This window comes from Oratosquilla oratoria, chromosome 16, assembly GCF_046742065.1.
Source record: "Oratosquilla oratoria isolate Oo_2021 chromosome 16, ASM4674206v1, whole genome shotgun sequence".
NCBI lineage: Eukaryota > Metazoa > Arthropoda > Malacostraca > Stomatopoda > Squillidae > Oratosquilla > Oratosquilla oratoria.
The window spans coordinates 57,476,040-57,492,632 of NC_134792.1; the positions used below are offsets into that span (position 1 = coordinate 57,476,040).

At 38.4% G+C, this 16,593-nt stretch overlaps 1 protein-coding gene across 4 annotated transcripts in view; it reads left to right on the plus strand.

Moving 5' to 3' along the window:
* The first annotated feature begins 998 nt into the window (after positions 1-998).
* The window catches only part of Isha (Insulator su(Hw) mRNA adaptor), a 118,230-nt gene continuing 102,635 nt past the window's right edge, over positions 999-16,593 (plus strand). For all 4 annotated transcript variants that reach the window (XM_076199917.1, XM_076199920.1, XM_076199918.1 and 1 more), the window contains exon 1: positions 999-1,141. In XM_076199917.1, the coding sequence (XP_076056032.1) occupies positions 1,112-1,141 (30 nt within the window). In that variant the 5' untranslated portion in view covers positions 999-1,111. The remainder of the gene's footprint in view (positions 1,142-16,593) is intronic.

Below are 16,593 nucleotides of genomic sequence, written 5' to 3' on the forward strand. Positions count from 1 at the left end.
TATGACGTATACAATAAAGGAGATACATATACAATAAATATATACAATAATTAAGTAAGAAAGGGCTTGGCTACAAAGGAATAGAAAAATAATTGACAAGGAGAATCTATTCCTGCATAATGAAACAAGAAGAAGAGGGCATTACAAACACAAAGAAGGTAGATTGCTTAAATGAGCCAGGTATATATTTACGCTGTGGCTATTTGTAGGACAAATTAGAAAAAAATAGTACATGTCGAAAACACAAATAAAAAGAATTCAAATTTTGATAAATAGACATGCAATCTGATATGAAATAAGCCAAGCCAATTATATAAATACATATAAGGCAAACAGATATGGAAATGTTGTCCTATATGGTAATAGGTCGTTCCTAAGTACTGCAATTTAGATAGGAAATCACGCTTGGGTGATGGTAACGTCTGGTAACGCAGTGACAAGGTCGACACGATAGTTACAGAAAAAAAAAACAGGATGTAAGATGTACGACTTTATCTGTAAAACTAGTTCAGATATATAACATAGATGCAAACATAAGCTCAAGTAAGACGAAAGGCACTTGAAGAGCTTGCATTCGTAACATAACGTAATCACGAACAAAGAAAAATAAAAGGATTACACCAGATTTTGTTTTAATTATGTAAAACAAAAATATGTATAACATTAGGTAACTTCTACTTTGTGATGTCTTGACAGGTCGAAAGAAGAACGTCGTTTTGTGTATTTCTGTGTGCGCAGAATATTGTTATAGAAATTAATCTAGCATGCATGAGTCTTTATGATATCACCATTATTTATTTATAATTTTTTCGATAGTTAATTGACCCCTGTCACCATCCAATGGCAATAAGGAAGTAAACCATTGTTTTATACTCCTTTTTGGTTATAGGGTATGATATTAATGATGTTTGCAAAAAAGCATAGTATTTGAAACTCTTACCAGTTATAAGGATTTAACCGTTACCTACTGATGTTCTTTTGTTTCGTGCGTTCGGCATTATTGTTTTTGTACCTTATAGTTAAGTTAACTCTAAACAGCATGGCGGACGAGAACTAATAGTGATGTTAACATTATTTATTGTGTTGATGTGAAACCACTTTATACTCAGAAATGGATGCTGTCAAATCATTCAACTCGGAAGTAAGTATAGCCTTTGAAATGTGCAAAATAATTTCTACTGTATGATTAATTGTTCGTTTTCAAGTATCCGGTCGCGTCGGTATCGAGTACTACGTCAGTTCCATTATTTTGGAATGGAATGATATATTTTTTCTGATCAATGTGTATGAAATACAGTCAGTCATGTATATGCTACATCACCGCAGAAAATAATCACGGGAAATACAATATAGGGCATTGGGGAGGAAGTGTGAGTGCTTGATGACGCTACATAAAAGATGTAGCCGAGTTCGGTGGCTTTTGCATGGCGGGGGAAGGATGCGACGTTAAACTTGGGGCATCAAAGTTGTTGTGTCTTAGGATATTTGACGTTGTATTTGCATTTGTAAGGAATCACAGGCTAAAATGTTTCGTCTGCTGATTCGAACACTTAATGAATAATTAGAAATAACCATAAAAGTTAATGCTGTCATTAGGATTAGATTAGGTAATCATTATTTCACATTCCTAATGTATAATGAAAGGTACAGCACTACCCACACCTGAAAGTTATAGGGGCAAGTTATAAAGTAACAGAACTGTTTGGAAGAGGAAATTCTATCAAATGGGATTAAGTAATACCAGATTCTGACATTTAATAGGAGGGATTTGTCATTTTACATTATACTAAAACAAAACCATTTTTGTTGGGGGAGGAGAAGAAAGGTTTACAGTATATCCTCGTATGATGGTATCTAGGAAATGGTCTCATCATCCATTTGTCATTTATCAAATAAGTGTGCAGGTATAAAAGTCAACCAAAGTATTTAGTAAAGAGTTTGAAGTTGACCATGATTCCTTTTTGTTCATTATTTTGTATAATTATGTATATAGGGTATTTCAAAATAAAACTGGTGTGGTTAGGTTTTGGTGGTATTCAAGCGATTCTAATGCTCATTTGTCATAATCTATGGCCCTCAGCCCTGTCCTGAGCAAAGGAAGCCTGAGGAAAACTTTGATTTAGGATGTGACAGTAGTAGTAAGACATAAGAATACCAAGAAAATGTGCCAGGCTATAGATGAAAATAGTGTAGGAATTAGAATTTTTTCCTATGAGAAACCTATTTTTTCATATAATGTTTTTAGCATTTCTGGAGTATAGTTGACTTGTATACTATTTGTTCCCAGACCCCTATTCTCCAAAACTGCAAAATTGATCAACAATCCCTTACATACTCATATAAAGGCAATTTGAGCTTTTGGTGATGAAATGAGTATAGATAATTTCATATGCCATGTTAAACATAAGAGGCTATTGTTGCTTATGGAAAAGTTTCAGGTCTTAGTGCAAGAGAGACCATGAACAATGGGTTGACTGAAAACACCGTGATTGTGAGGGAGAGAATTATGTTACCAGACAGAACCACTATATTCCAGTAGTACCATTCCTACTGTCATTTGTTTCTGTTGGAAATTGCTTGTTTTAGATCCCCTCTACCCCCACCTCAGTAACCTGGGGAGTATGTTGGGAAATCAAGGTTTTAGCTGGGGGGGGGAAATGAACAGATTAAATGATTTCTTTATATAAGCAAATGTCAGATAATCTAGTAAAACTATTGGGAAAAAAAAATCAGTACCCTTATATTCAAGACAACCAAAAATGAAATCTATGTTCTCATATTCACTTTGATATTTGCATATTTTTATTAAGCATAATTGTCATTTTTAGAAAATCAATCATGTCAAATTCCTTCTCTGTGTTTGTGTGCTTAGTTGATATTTGATTGTCCTCTTAGGCAATTTTTATAACTTGTTTACAGAGAAGACCTTATTCTTGTTCAGAATCATGAGACTAAGTGATTAAAAGTTGATTTCATAGTGACAGAGATAGTTTGAAAAAGATTACATAACCTACAATATTGGAAAATTCTTCCAAGAATTGGATAGTGATATTAAGACTTGCATATGTTGAAGAACCCAGTAGGAATATCAGTTGGGAAAATGGAAAATTAAAGTGTTGGAAAACATAGCCAGGAAGCTCATTACAAATATTAAAGACTTGTATTAAAAGGTTCATCATCAGGAACATACTCCAGGAGGTGCATTGCTTCACTCGCATGCCATCACCAGTTTCCATGGTTTTGCAGAGCAAGCTCCCATGCAGTCACCCCTTGTGATTAAAACAAATCTTGACGGGTTTGATCAAGTTGTCCCTGATATGAGTTTTGTGGGCATCCCCTTTGTATCCTCCATTGAGGGCAGTGTCTTGTGGAGACTACCATGTGAGCAGGATCAACACTAGGGAAGATTGTCACTTGCCCACAGTTGGAGTTAACATTCACAAATTATGCTGAGTCTCACAGTGGTCTTTGGTGATTAATTTTCCAGCAATACTCCAATGGTTTTCTGAACGTAGTTAGTAACAAAGATATCAAGATGCCTCTTCAAGTCAGCATTTAATGTCCATGTCTCAGTCATACAGCAAGACGGAGCACAAATAACTTAAGATTAGATCTTAGTCCTACATGAATATTGACAAACCATATACTCTGGTTAATGCCAGTTCCTTGAAAGACATCCTGATAGGACCCACCACTGTTATGAATTATGATGCCAAGGTATGTGAAGCTTTCCAAAGCCTGAATGTCATCACCACATACATCAACAGACTGAACTGTGTCATCCAGTAAACCTCCAAATTCTTGGAACTTGGTTCCAGGCATCCTGGGGACCATATATTATTGCCTTCCTGTGCACTGATTCAAGGGATGCAACCAGGATCTTCAACAACTCCACAAGAAGAGTATCATCAGCAAAGACAAGTGCAGTGACCTTAGTGTAGCCAGTATATGTACCTCAGTGATATTGATCAGCAGCACTGTGGTACCCAGTCCATGCAGGAGTTTGAAAGTGTTGGGGCAAGTATATATCCCTGCATTACACATGACTTAACAGTAATGAATCTGGACATCCCTCTATACTTACAGTAATTTCTGCCCCTGACATCAAGTAGATAATCCTTGTATAAATCTTATGATGATGTGCAGAATCGAATGCTTTCTTGAGGTCAACACAAGCTTCAAGAAACTATGTTGGAATTCACATCAGCATTCCATAAGAACATGAAGTGCTAGGATTCACTCAGCTATTGACTTACTGGGTGTGAACCCAGACTGCCAAGTTCTCTGAAACTTTAGTAGATGTGAATGGATTTATGTTGGTAACAGATGGGCAAGCACATTACTGGGAATGGTGCCAGACAGCACTGCATGCAGGCGGCAGATCATGGCCTCACCCCCAGTTTTCAGCAACTCTTACTATACTGATGTTGCAGATGCCAAGTGCCTTTCTACCCATCAACTTATTCATAGCCTTTTTGACCTCCGTCAGAGAGGGTCAAGATTCATCAGCAACCGCCACCTGAGCAACTGTTGAAAGCACTTGGTATGCACCTCTCCATGCCTGACACTAGCTTCTCACTAACTGTTTAGAATATGCTCCATACTCTTGAAATCCTCAGTGACTCCCCTGAAATGCCTCTTCTTATCCATCCTCATGGTAGCTCTAGTCTGCTGTTTCTGAGTCTTGGATTATTGACATGATATCAGGCTTATACTCTGGGACAGAGAGTGCTGTGAAATATGAAGGACGTATGTCATGCTTTTTTTTTCCTGTTAATTCAGGAATGAGGCAAGGGTGTGTTCTCCCCCCAACACTTTTTTCATCACATGCATGTACAGAGTTGTCTATCAGTGTTGTTATGGAGCATCTGTTGGGAACACCAAGGTCACTGACCTTGTGTTTGCTGACAATGCTGTCCCTCTTGTGGAGTTGTTGGAGGTCCCTTGAGTCACTGCACAGGGAAGAAAGACTGCTTGGACTTAAGGTCTCCTAGACCAAGATGGTCCAGGAATTTGGGGGCAAACTGAATGACACTGTTTATTCAGTTCGTGCATGTGGCGAGGACTTTGAGGTCGTAGAAAGCTTTACATACCTTGGAAGTGTTTTGCATAACAGTGGCTGTTCACGTCTGGAAGTCCTTTGAAGGATTGGCATTGTCCATGGTATTGGGACCCACGTAACCAAAGTATGTGGCATTGTCGTAATGTATGCAGGAGGACTAAGATTTGAATCTTCAGGTCACTGTGCTCCCTGTCTTGCAGTACAGCTTTGAGACATGGACAATGGTCGCTGACTTAAAGAGACTGATGTCTTTGGTACTAAGTGCCTTTGGAGAGTCATGGGGGTATTGCTGGAATGACTGTATAAGACTAGAAACTGTACTGTGAGACTCAGTCTAGGCCATACCAGTATAATTTGTGAACGTCAACTCCTGCTATATGGGCATGTGACATGTTTTCCTGATGTTGATCCTACTCATAGGGTAGTCTCTACAAGAGCCAACCATTGAAGGAGGAGATGAAGAGGGCACCCACAGAACTCATAGCTGGTACAATTTGATCAATCCTGTCAAGAGCTGTTTGGAGTGGGAAGGGTGGTTTCATGGGAGCTTGCTTGGAGAGACTGGGGACTGGTGAAAATATGTGCGCCCTTGATGATGATATTGGTACAGGTCTCCAGCCATTCTAGCAGTATGCCCCAACTCTGCTCTGCATTATCTAATGTGATGCCACACCACTCCTTGATCTCGGATGCTCGATGCAATCCTTGGCAACTTTGAGAGTCGCAGTTAGGTCTCCCACATTTCTTCAGGATCCTCAAGAGTGCCAAGCACTCCAAACTGATTAGAAATGTATACCATGTACTCCTGGGCACATGCATCCTTCCTGAGTATTTTTAGATAAAATTCAGTTGGGTAACATCTCAAGATTCTCCTGAACTTTATACAGTTTGAGTGTAATGACCACAAGTCTTTGATCAATTCCAAAGAATTTAGCACTGATAAAACCTGCAATTGTGTATCTTACAACAAGTTCTAACACCTATGCGGTTGATCTCTGCTACTCCTTTGGCATTACTCTACAAAGTCCATTGATATGGGTCTTGTATCTGGAACCAGAAACCAGCAAATCTCAGCCTTCTGGACTTTGCAAAGTTTGGGAGAGAAATTTAGATGTTCCTGATTCTAGAGACATGTGGGCCAATACATACTTCATAGCCAGCTCTGTTGGTGCCAGTAACTAAGTGTTCCAAAGCAATGTTCATTCTGTGATGGGTACTGGTCTACTATTGAGTTGAGCTTGGCATAGAATATCTTCTCTCTCAGTATATATGCCTCTGTAGGAGCGTATACTGCAATCAGAGAGATGAAGCTTAAGGTGTCAAATAATGACGGTTCAACTGGAGGTTGTTCTCAGCTGAATGAATTTGTCTGATAATTCCTTTATCGTGGCTTATTCTATATGTTGTTAGGTAATTTTTCAGCCAAAGGGTGGTGTTTAAAGATTAGACAAACAGCAGCATTTTATAGACTTTGTTAGGCTGCCTTGCTGCATTACTTCTGATGTGGGCAGGAGATAAGGATGATCCTTCATCCAAGAGGAGCCAGAATGAAAGGAAAACAAGAATGGTAGATAGGAATGGATTGGGTGGGAGTGGGTGCATTGCTTGACTGGCTACCTACCCCCCATGAGGGGGAAGAAGCCCTTAGTAAATGAGTGTGTGTGTGTATATATATATACAGTATATATATATATATGTATATATACACATACATACATACATACATACATACATACACACACACATACACACACACACACTTCAGTGAACGGACGGCGTAGAAGACTTTCTGAAGAAAAAGTGAAAAATAGAGGATTCCAAAGCAAAGGAAGTACCTATTGTATTTGCAGGGTGGGGGGGGAAATTGCTCGTGGGGTAGTGGGAAAGTAGGAGAAGGGGAGGGATTGCTGAGGGAAATGGAAGGAAATGAGGAAGGAGAAGACTTGGCCCAGGCAGACAGACGAAATGTAAACATCAAAAAACGGCACCCTGGCCAACTGAGTGACGACGAAATGTCTAATAAAAATGTAAAGATCAGAAACATAGATAAGAGCAGACGATGGAAGGTGAGGATGATAATTTCAAAGGATTTAATGAAAGGGCGGCGGATACCAACCTCCCCCGACTGACAAAACTGGAGGAAAAACTTCAACAAATGTCTGACAACTGGGAAGTTAGGTTTGGCAAGATGACAAAAATCGCCGAGAGGTTTGAAAAATTGGAAAAACTAGAGAAGGCGAACAAAAACTTAACTGATGAAATAGAAGACCTAAAAAGACAGTTAAGAGAAGTAAAGGTGGAGAATGAGGAATTGAAGAGGAATAGTAAAGAAACAGAGAGGCCATAACTAAAGAAGCTAAGAATTGGAAAGCAACCCAAGAAGACAATAAAGTTTCATTCACTGACATAGTCAAACAACAATTGAAAGAACATACTGAAGACTCGGTTATTAAAGTGATGAGACAAAAGGAGAATATAGTAAGAGATTTAGCAGACAAGAAGAAATGTATAATTATATTAGGAATGGAAGAAAAACACAACCCAGATAGAACCACAAGAATCAAAGAGGAAAATGAAAAAGTAAGCCAATTACTAGAATCAGTTCAGGAAGATGAACCAGAAATTATGAAGCAAATCGAAGAGAAATTTAGACTTGGAAAGTATAGCACAGATAAGACCAGACCAATTAAGATTAAATTCAAGTCACAAACGACGACAGAGAATATCTTATCCAAAACAGGGAAACTAGCAACAAGTGAACAATATAAAAAGGTATGGATTAAAAGGGAAATGACTAAAGAGGAAAGAGAGGAAGAAAAACAGAAAAGACTTGAAGCTATGGAAAAAAAACGAGAAAAGAACGGAGTCAGAAAAAGAGAGATTCTATTGGAGAGTAGTGAATATGAAACTAAAGAAAGTCGACATACAAGAGAAAAACAAAAGTGAAACAGAGAACACAATGGAAGTGGCAGAAAACTAAGAGTGTCTTACACAAATATAGATGGATTAATAACAGGATTGAATGAGCTGAATGATTATTTGAAGGAAAAAGAACCAGACATAATGGGAATTGTAGAAACAAAATTAAAAGGTCCACTACCACCCAACAGTGTAGGACATGATGCATATAATTATTGGATTAGAAACAGAGTGAAAGAGGAAGGCGGTGGAGTTATGTTCCTGACTAAGAAGGATATAAACGTGAAGTGTGTCACATATGGAAAGAATACAGTAGAGATGATAATGATGGAAGTAGAAGACAGAGATAAGAAGAGCAGAAAGTTTGTGATAAATTGTGTGCCCCCAAAAACAGCCTCATGGGAAGAGAGTGAACATAAAAGTATGTTAGAGGACACAAAGATAGCATTAAACAAGATAATGGAAGAGGAAGGAAGAATAATTATGATGGGCAACTTTAATTGCAAAGAAATCTGCTGGGAAGAAATGACAGTAAAGGGTGGAGACGGCTCATGGGGAAACGCTCTACCTGAGATGGTTACTGACCATACAATGACACAATGGATACAGGAGAACACTAGGTATAGAAATGAAGAAGAGCCATCGAGACTAGACCTAATAATTACATCTGAACCTAGAATAGAGGACAAAATTGAATATAAAACACCAATAAGTAAAAGTGACCACATATTGATTGAACTGGAACTTAATGAAGAAAAGAAATGAACAATATAGAAAAGGAAGAATGATGTATGAAAAAACAAACTTTGATAAAATAAGAGAATTCTTTCAAAAGGAAAACTGGGAAGAAATATACAAAGAAGAAACAACAGTAGAAGAGAAATGGAATATTTTGACAAAAATTTACGAAAAAGGAGTGGAAAAGTATGTCCCAAGACAAAAACAAGAAAAATAATATGTAAAATGCTGGTACAACAAAAGTTGTAGGGAGTTAAAAGACAAAAGAGACAAAGCCTGGACCAGATGGAAAAAAGACAGAAGACCTGAAAAATGGAAAATATATACCTGTTATAGAAATGAATATGTAGAAACGTGCAGAGAGGAAAAGAGAAAATATGAAAAAGATGTCATAGAAAAGTGTAAAGATCAACCAAAACTATTTTACAGATTTGTAAACAATAAACTGAAAAAACGAACAAGACTTGGAGAAATTAAGACAAGAGGGAGTTGAATACACTGAGGAAATGGAAATGGCGGAAATTATGAACAAACATTTTAAATCAGTGTTTACAAGGGAGAACATACAACCTGAAGAGAACGAATGGAAAGAGAAAGTCCCCCCTATGGAAGAAATAGAAGTAACAAAGAATGAAATATTAACACACTTGAGTAATCTTGATGTCAGAAAATCGCATGGACCAGATGAAATAGCAAACTGGATACTGAAAGAATGCAGGAATGAACTGGCAGACAAAATACATAGCATACTAAACAGTTCCTTGAAAGAAGGAAAAGTTCCAGAAGATTGGAAAAAAGCAAATATAGTACCTATATATAAAGGAGGAAATAAAGAAGAACCTACGAACTATAGACCAGTCTCTCTAACAAGTACAATAGCAAAAATTTGTGAAAGAATTATCAAAAGTAGATGGGTAAAATATTTAGAAAAAAACAATGTTAAATCCAAGGCAATTTGGATTCAGACAATTTAATATGTTTCTATTCAAGGCTAATAGATATATTACAAGAAAGAGATGGATGGGCGGACTGTGCATTTCTAGACCTAAAGAAAACTTTTGACAAAGTACCACATAAGAAGTTGCTTAAGAATTTTGAAACTCAAGGAGGAATACAGGGCAAACTACTAAATTGGATGAAAGACTTTTTGCAAGAAAGAAAAATGAGAATAGTGATAAGAGACCAGCACTCAAAATGGGATGAAGTAATAAGCGGTGTTCCGCAGGGAACAGTTCTGGCCCCAATAATGTTTGCTATATATATTAATGATATGGATGAAGGAATTGAAAGCTATATGAGCTTCTTTGCAGATGATGCAAAACTACTGAAAAGAGTGAAAACTGAAGAAGATTGTGAATCACTACAGAGAGATCTAAATAAAGTACAGGAATGGAGTAGGAAGTGGGAGATGGAGTTCAATACAAAAAAGTGTAGTATAATGGAATTTGGAAAAAGCAAAAACAGAATAACAGGAGCATATAAATTGGGAGAAGAAGGAATAAAAAAAAGTAGAAAATGAGAAGGACCTGGGAGTCATTGTTATGAATAATATGTCACCTGAGAAACATATAAATAAGATTTTTGGAGAAACTTATAATTTAATAAGAACAATCAAAGTTGCATTTACATACCTGGATGAAGAAATGGTGAAGAAAATCCTAATCACCCTGATAAGACCAAGATTGGAATATGCAGCAACGATATGGTCACCAAGTACAAAAAAATGTATAAAAAAAAAACTTGAAAGAATACAAAGAGCAATTACAAAATTGGCACCAACACTCTCAAAACTATCATATGAAGAGAGACTAGAAAAACTTGAACTACAGACACTAGAGCAAAGAAGAGAGAGAGGAGATTTGATAGCTATTTACAGAATCATGAAAGGCATAGAAATTACTGATAGAGAGAATCTGATAAAATGGGATGACAGAAATACAAGAGGACACGGAAAGAAAATAAAAAAAGACAGCTATAGAAGAGATTTGAAAAAGAACAGCTTTCCTCACAGAGTAATAGACAGTTGGAACAGGTTAGATGAGAAAGTGGTGTGTGCAAAAACAATACATGAATTTAAAAATAGTTTAGATAAAATGAGATATGAAGACGGGACCCCACGAGCATAGCTCCCCTTCCAGTAAAATACAACTAGGTAAATACATACACCAAAGGCTTTTTCCCCCTTACACGGGGGGTAGCCAAAAAGAAAAAGGCATAGAAACCACTCCCCCTCCACCCTCCTCCCTCCCTCTTATCTTGGCACCTCCTGGATGACAGGTCATCCATGCATCCTGTCCACTGCCCTGGGTCAGAAGCAGTGCCACAAGACGCAGCACATCCACAGCAAGGCCGCTTCATAAATTCGGTGAACCCCCCTCTCTGTCCCCTTATGCATAAAAGGAGAAGATGGGGAGAAATCCCTTCGGGCTGTGTCAAATTTTTTCTCACACATACTTCCTCATCCCCCATCCCCCATCCCCCATCCCCCACCCACTCCCCCTCATGCATCACAGTATCATCCATACAACCCTTCTCCATTCACCCCTATCTTCTGTCCTCTCCCATCCCTCCTCAACAGACATTCCTCTCTTTTGTAAAGCCCCTTTCACACCATTCAACCATCTCATCCTAGGATGCCCCCTCATATTCACTCCTTCCACCTCTGCCTTCCACACCTCTTTTACTAATCTTTCTTCACTCATTCTTTCCATGTGTCCAAACCATCCTAATACTCTTTCATCAACCCTATCTCCCAGCTCCCTTTCAACCCCTGTTCTCCTCCTTGCCTCCTCATTTATCACTCTATCTAGCCTAGTAACCCCTATCACACTTCTCAGACATTTCATCTCAAACACATTCAAACTACTTCTCTTTTCCTCTCTTATATTCCATGTTTCTGCCCCGTACATTGCTGTTGGCACAATCACTCCTTCATATAACCTCCTTAGCATCCATTCCCAGATGTCTATTTCTCATTACACTTTTTAACCCACCAAGGCATTTACTCGCTTCTCTCAATCTACATTCTATCTTCACCCCCACTCCCATATACAGAAGCTCCTCAGCTTACATTTTAGTTACATTCCGAACGGCCGAACATAATGTGAAAATGAACGTAAGTTGTTACTGTACGTTCCAGTAATGTATGACCGTTCATACTGTACTATACATCCATAAATTCTATTACCGTATCATATAAAACACCCCTAAATCATCAATTATAAACATAACATTGTAAAATAACAATTTCAAATATATTAAATTCAAGCAACATAAAGTGAGATGGTGGAGGAGAAGGGGGAGGAGGAGGAGGCAAGGCACGTTCAGTCTGTCGTTTGTGCCATGTAAACAATGGACGCAGCGTCATGCGTAAGTATCGTTTGAAAGTCTCGTACTACGGAGAGAGCGCTAAACTCAAAAATTCACAATTTTTTTTTCAATCAGTTCAAACGTAAAATCGAAAAAACGTAAAGCGAATAAACGTAAGTAGAGGAGCGTCTGTGTATATATATATATATATATATATATATATATAATATATATATGTATGGTGTTCTTTCCTAGTGTTTACCTTCTGTATTTATAATCATCCATTTCTTTGCTATTGTCACAATTGAAAATGCTAACTGTGATTAGCGAAACGTCTTGTATCCTGTTCTACCCATTAGATGGCTTCTATCGGCAACTTGGTTTTTTCTTTACCTCTCCATGCTAGAGAGATCTTTAGAAGACTTGAAACTCTTCATCGGAAACTCATCAGAGCTCAATTTGCTGTTGCATACAATTCAATATGCCTCAAAGAAAATATTTTGCCGCGTTACTCCAATATATGTATGGTCATGTATTTTACATGACCGTGGGATTTTAATTTGGAGTTAGGTGCCTCTTCACTGACCTAACCTAATGAAACATAAAGTTAACCTAGCTTACCTTACAGACCTAACTAAACTTAATGTTACCTTACCTTACTGTACCTAACATACATAACCAAACCTAATCTAACCTAAACTTCATTAGGCATATTACATAGCCAGGGCAACTTTGGATGGAAGGAACTTGTGAAGAACATCAAGAATGAGGGTGGATAGAATAAGAGGGGCACTGGATTCAGGATGAATGTATGTTGTGTAAGGAAGAGAGAATTAAAAAAGCAGAAGTGGCTGGAGAATGGTTGTAGGTGGATGAGGAGATGATACAGTCAAAAGGGTTGCACCTCTTGTCTGATCTTTATATTTCTTAATAAGCGTGGATCATTTTGTCAAATCTGACTTTAAATTGTTCCATATGGTTTGACTTTATTATTTTTCTACCTAGAATGTTTCATGAATCGGAATTCTAAAGGAAAAGTGTTTTTTTTTTAACACCTTTCAAGAATTTAGTTTTTTAATTTAATTTCATGGCCTCTGGCTTTCCTTTGTTTTCACTTCGGTATAACCTCATTATCAAGTACGCCCACACTTTGTGGCTCAAAACACCATTATTAGATCACCTCTCTTTAAATCCTCCCCATAGATTGGTCATATATGATAGGAACACAGTCCAGCATAAAAACACTGAGTAATATGCATCAATCTCATTGTATCACATAAACCCCAACATCAGCATACAGATCTTAACATCAACAACCCATCACCAGTTCTGTGCAATACATTTAAGCAAAAACATATTCACACCCAGATCACCAAACAAGCTCTTCAAGTAAGATCACCAAAGTCGGTACTCCATCAACCCTCGGACATCAGTCCCACAGAAAAGTCCTTCTCAGGAGAACTAAGAATCACACTGGCATGGTTGCATTCAGGACACCAGCATTGAACCAGTATCAATACAAAATCAAAACTTCCCTAGATGCAACCACCACATAGAAGGCACTGACCACCTCATCCTACAGTGCCCCACATATACAATCCCTTGACAACAACAGTTTTTTCCTTGAGTGATTTATGGGCCCACCTGGAGGCCATAGCTGGTTACCTAGGAGTCATGACTCTCCTGCAAAAGAGACTGGGGGCAATGGATTGATTTATTGTTTTATTGATCTCATCTCTAGCATTGGCAACCCCAGATTTTTTTTTATCTTTCATCACGTGATTTATCAGCAAGATATGGAATCATTTTAGTTGCTGCTTTCTGAATGTTCTGTCTTGTTTATGGCCTTGTTTTTCACACATGGTGGTAATATACTCTTATGGTCTTCAGTAGATATTTTCCCCAGTTATACTTTTAATGTGTATCTGGAGAAAATTTTTCCATTGTCAATACTCCAAAGTCTCTTGTCCTTTGCTTTGGTGATTAAATTCTATAGAATAGTGAAGGGCTGTTCTTACACCAGTTTTCAATATCTTGCATTTCTTCACATTGAAATTAATTTCCCTGTCCTGTCTCCACTAAACTTGTTGCATTGAGAAATGGCCGTTAGGGCGGAGCACTGGGAGTCCCCCTGTGTTGCCACATATAATTATTTTATAATTTTATTGTATTCTATAATTTTATTTTATATTTTTATAATGTTGCCACATATAATTATATTCCAATTTTTTGTCACACACCACCACTGATGTAAAAATCAAAGCAATGTTTTCTATACAAAGGTTTCGTTTCCTCGAGTCAGACATGGCATATGAGCAAGGGAGAGCGACGTTGCCCTACATTTATTCTCTGGCTCCGCCCCCCTCACACTGCATTCTGTGTGAGCCGTGCGGGCCGTGTTATCTGTGGAGATGTGGCAACACCGGGAAATCTCCTAACCCCGCCTTAGCGGTCACTTCTCGTTGCGCTGACTATAGTATACCCTGTCAAGATCTTGTCACAGTTTGTAATCTTCTGTTCCTCATTCTTCTCAGTGATGAAGTGGTGATGACTAGTGATGTATTTTCCAGCATTTAAAAGGTTTGCTGGTGATGCCTGTGTATGGGAGGGGCTTAGATAGTGGGGATGGGGGTGGGTCCATTTCTTTCCTTTAAGGATTTTCTGTGCTAGATCCCAGTGCCCATTCCTTAACCCCTTCCATACGGTGCCGCACACGTAGGCGTCATGGACTTAGATCTCGGTGGCAGCAACCAATGCCAGCCGTACGACGTGTCGTAATAATACTCGCATCATAAAATATAGTCACCGCTTATATCGATCGTTCTCTCTTCACCTGTGAATTTTGATAACCATAGAAAATGCGATTACAAAAGAATTAGAAAGAATGTCATTATGGAGGGGCGACTACAATAAATATAATCAAGACGCCGATATGGCAGCCTCGCGAATACACTCGCTCCCCATGACGCCTACGTGTGCGGCACCGTATGGAAGGGGTTAAGCTTTATTAATAATGATGATGATGATGATAATAATAAAAAAAAAAAAAAATGTGTGGAAGGCAGAGGTGGATGGAGTGAACTTGAGGGCAAGACTGAGAACGAGATGGATGAATGGATGGGGCGAAGGGGGCTGTGGCTAAATCGGAATGTCTGTCGAGCAAGGAAGGGAGAGGGGTTACTGTATGAAGCAGTGGGGGTAAACCAGCATCAGCTGTCTGGCCTTGCTGTGGATGTACTTTGTCTTGCTGTATTGTTTCTAACCTGGACAGTGGGCAGAAGGCATTAATAGCCCTTCATCTAAAAGGAGTTAAGATTAAAGGGAAACAAATGGGTTGGGGTGAGTGTGTAATGTGGCTGGCTACCTTCCTAGTAAGAGGGAAGAAGCCTTGTATATGGATTAAGATAGGCTTCTAGGTAAAAAAAAAAAATGTTTTAGCCATATATGTTTTTTCAGTGAAAAAAATCTTGTTGGTTTGAATGAATTAATTGGTTATACCAGGAATTGCTTGTTTTGTATTTTCCTCCACCCAACTCTGTAGGGTAGCATGATCTTAACTTGGGGGTTTAAGGTGGGGGAAAAACAAGTGCTAAATTTGTAATAAAATTGAACATCATGTTCATTTTAATCAGCAAAAAAAAAGCTATTGAAAAAAAGAAAATTCACTCTAACCCAATCCCAGCCTCACCAGCCTAACCTTCAGTTGTGTTGCCTAACAACCATTCCCCCTTTTGTGTGGATGTTCTGTGTGGTCTAGGTGGTAGGTTGTTATATACAAGGTGCTACCCAGAATTTCCAAGAATTTATACTTAATCCCTTCCATATGATGACACCTATGCAGGTGTCATTGGGCGCAAGTGAGTAAATGAGGATGCTAGTGTTGTCATCTTGATTATATTTATTTTGTAGTTGTAGCTGAGTGAGCCCCATATTCTGTAAACTGGCATGATCATATTTTCTGTGGTTATTAATATTGAGGGTGGAAGAGAGTATTGTGATGCATCATTGAATCATCGCACATCAGGCAGCTAATACTGCCTGCAAGAATTTTACTCATATTGGATAGGTTAAAAATTGGAAAACTTACTCTCAATCCCAATTGCCACCCAGCTTTGAAGTAGTCACCTCAGGTTTCTAAGCAACGATTTAAGTGATTTTCCCATTGTTGGAAGCACTGCTGTAAGTATACTGACTACAGCATGTTCAAAATTTGTTGCAATTCCACTTGAATCTCTTCACTGGAGTTTCATTTTAGGAAAGAGGTAGACATTGCAATAGTCTAAGCCGTGCAAATAGGATGGATGTACAGTGGTCGTGTTGTATTTTGTCGGGAAGCCCCTCACAACGAGTGAGGTGTACACAGGTGTGCTGTCATGGTGAAACGACCAGTTTCTTCTCTTCCACATCTGAGGCTGTTTGCGACTAATGTTTTTCCCTAGTCTTCTAAAAAAAAATTGCTGTAAAAGATCACTGTGACACTGACCAGGTGGAACAAGTTCCTTAAGATTCCATGCATTTCAAAAAATATAATCAGCATTGGCTTGATGTTGCTCTGAATTTGGCCT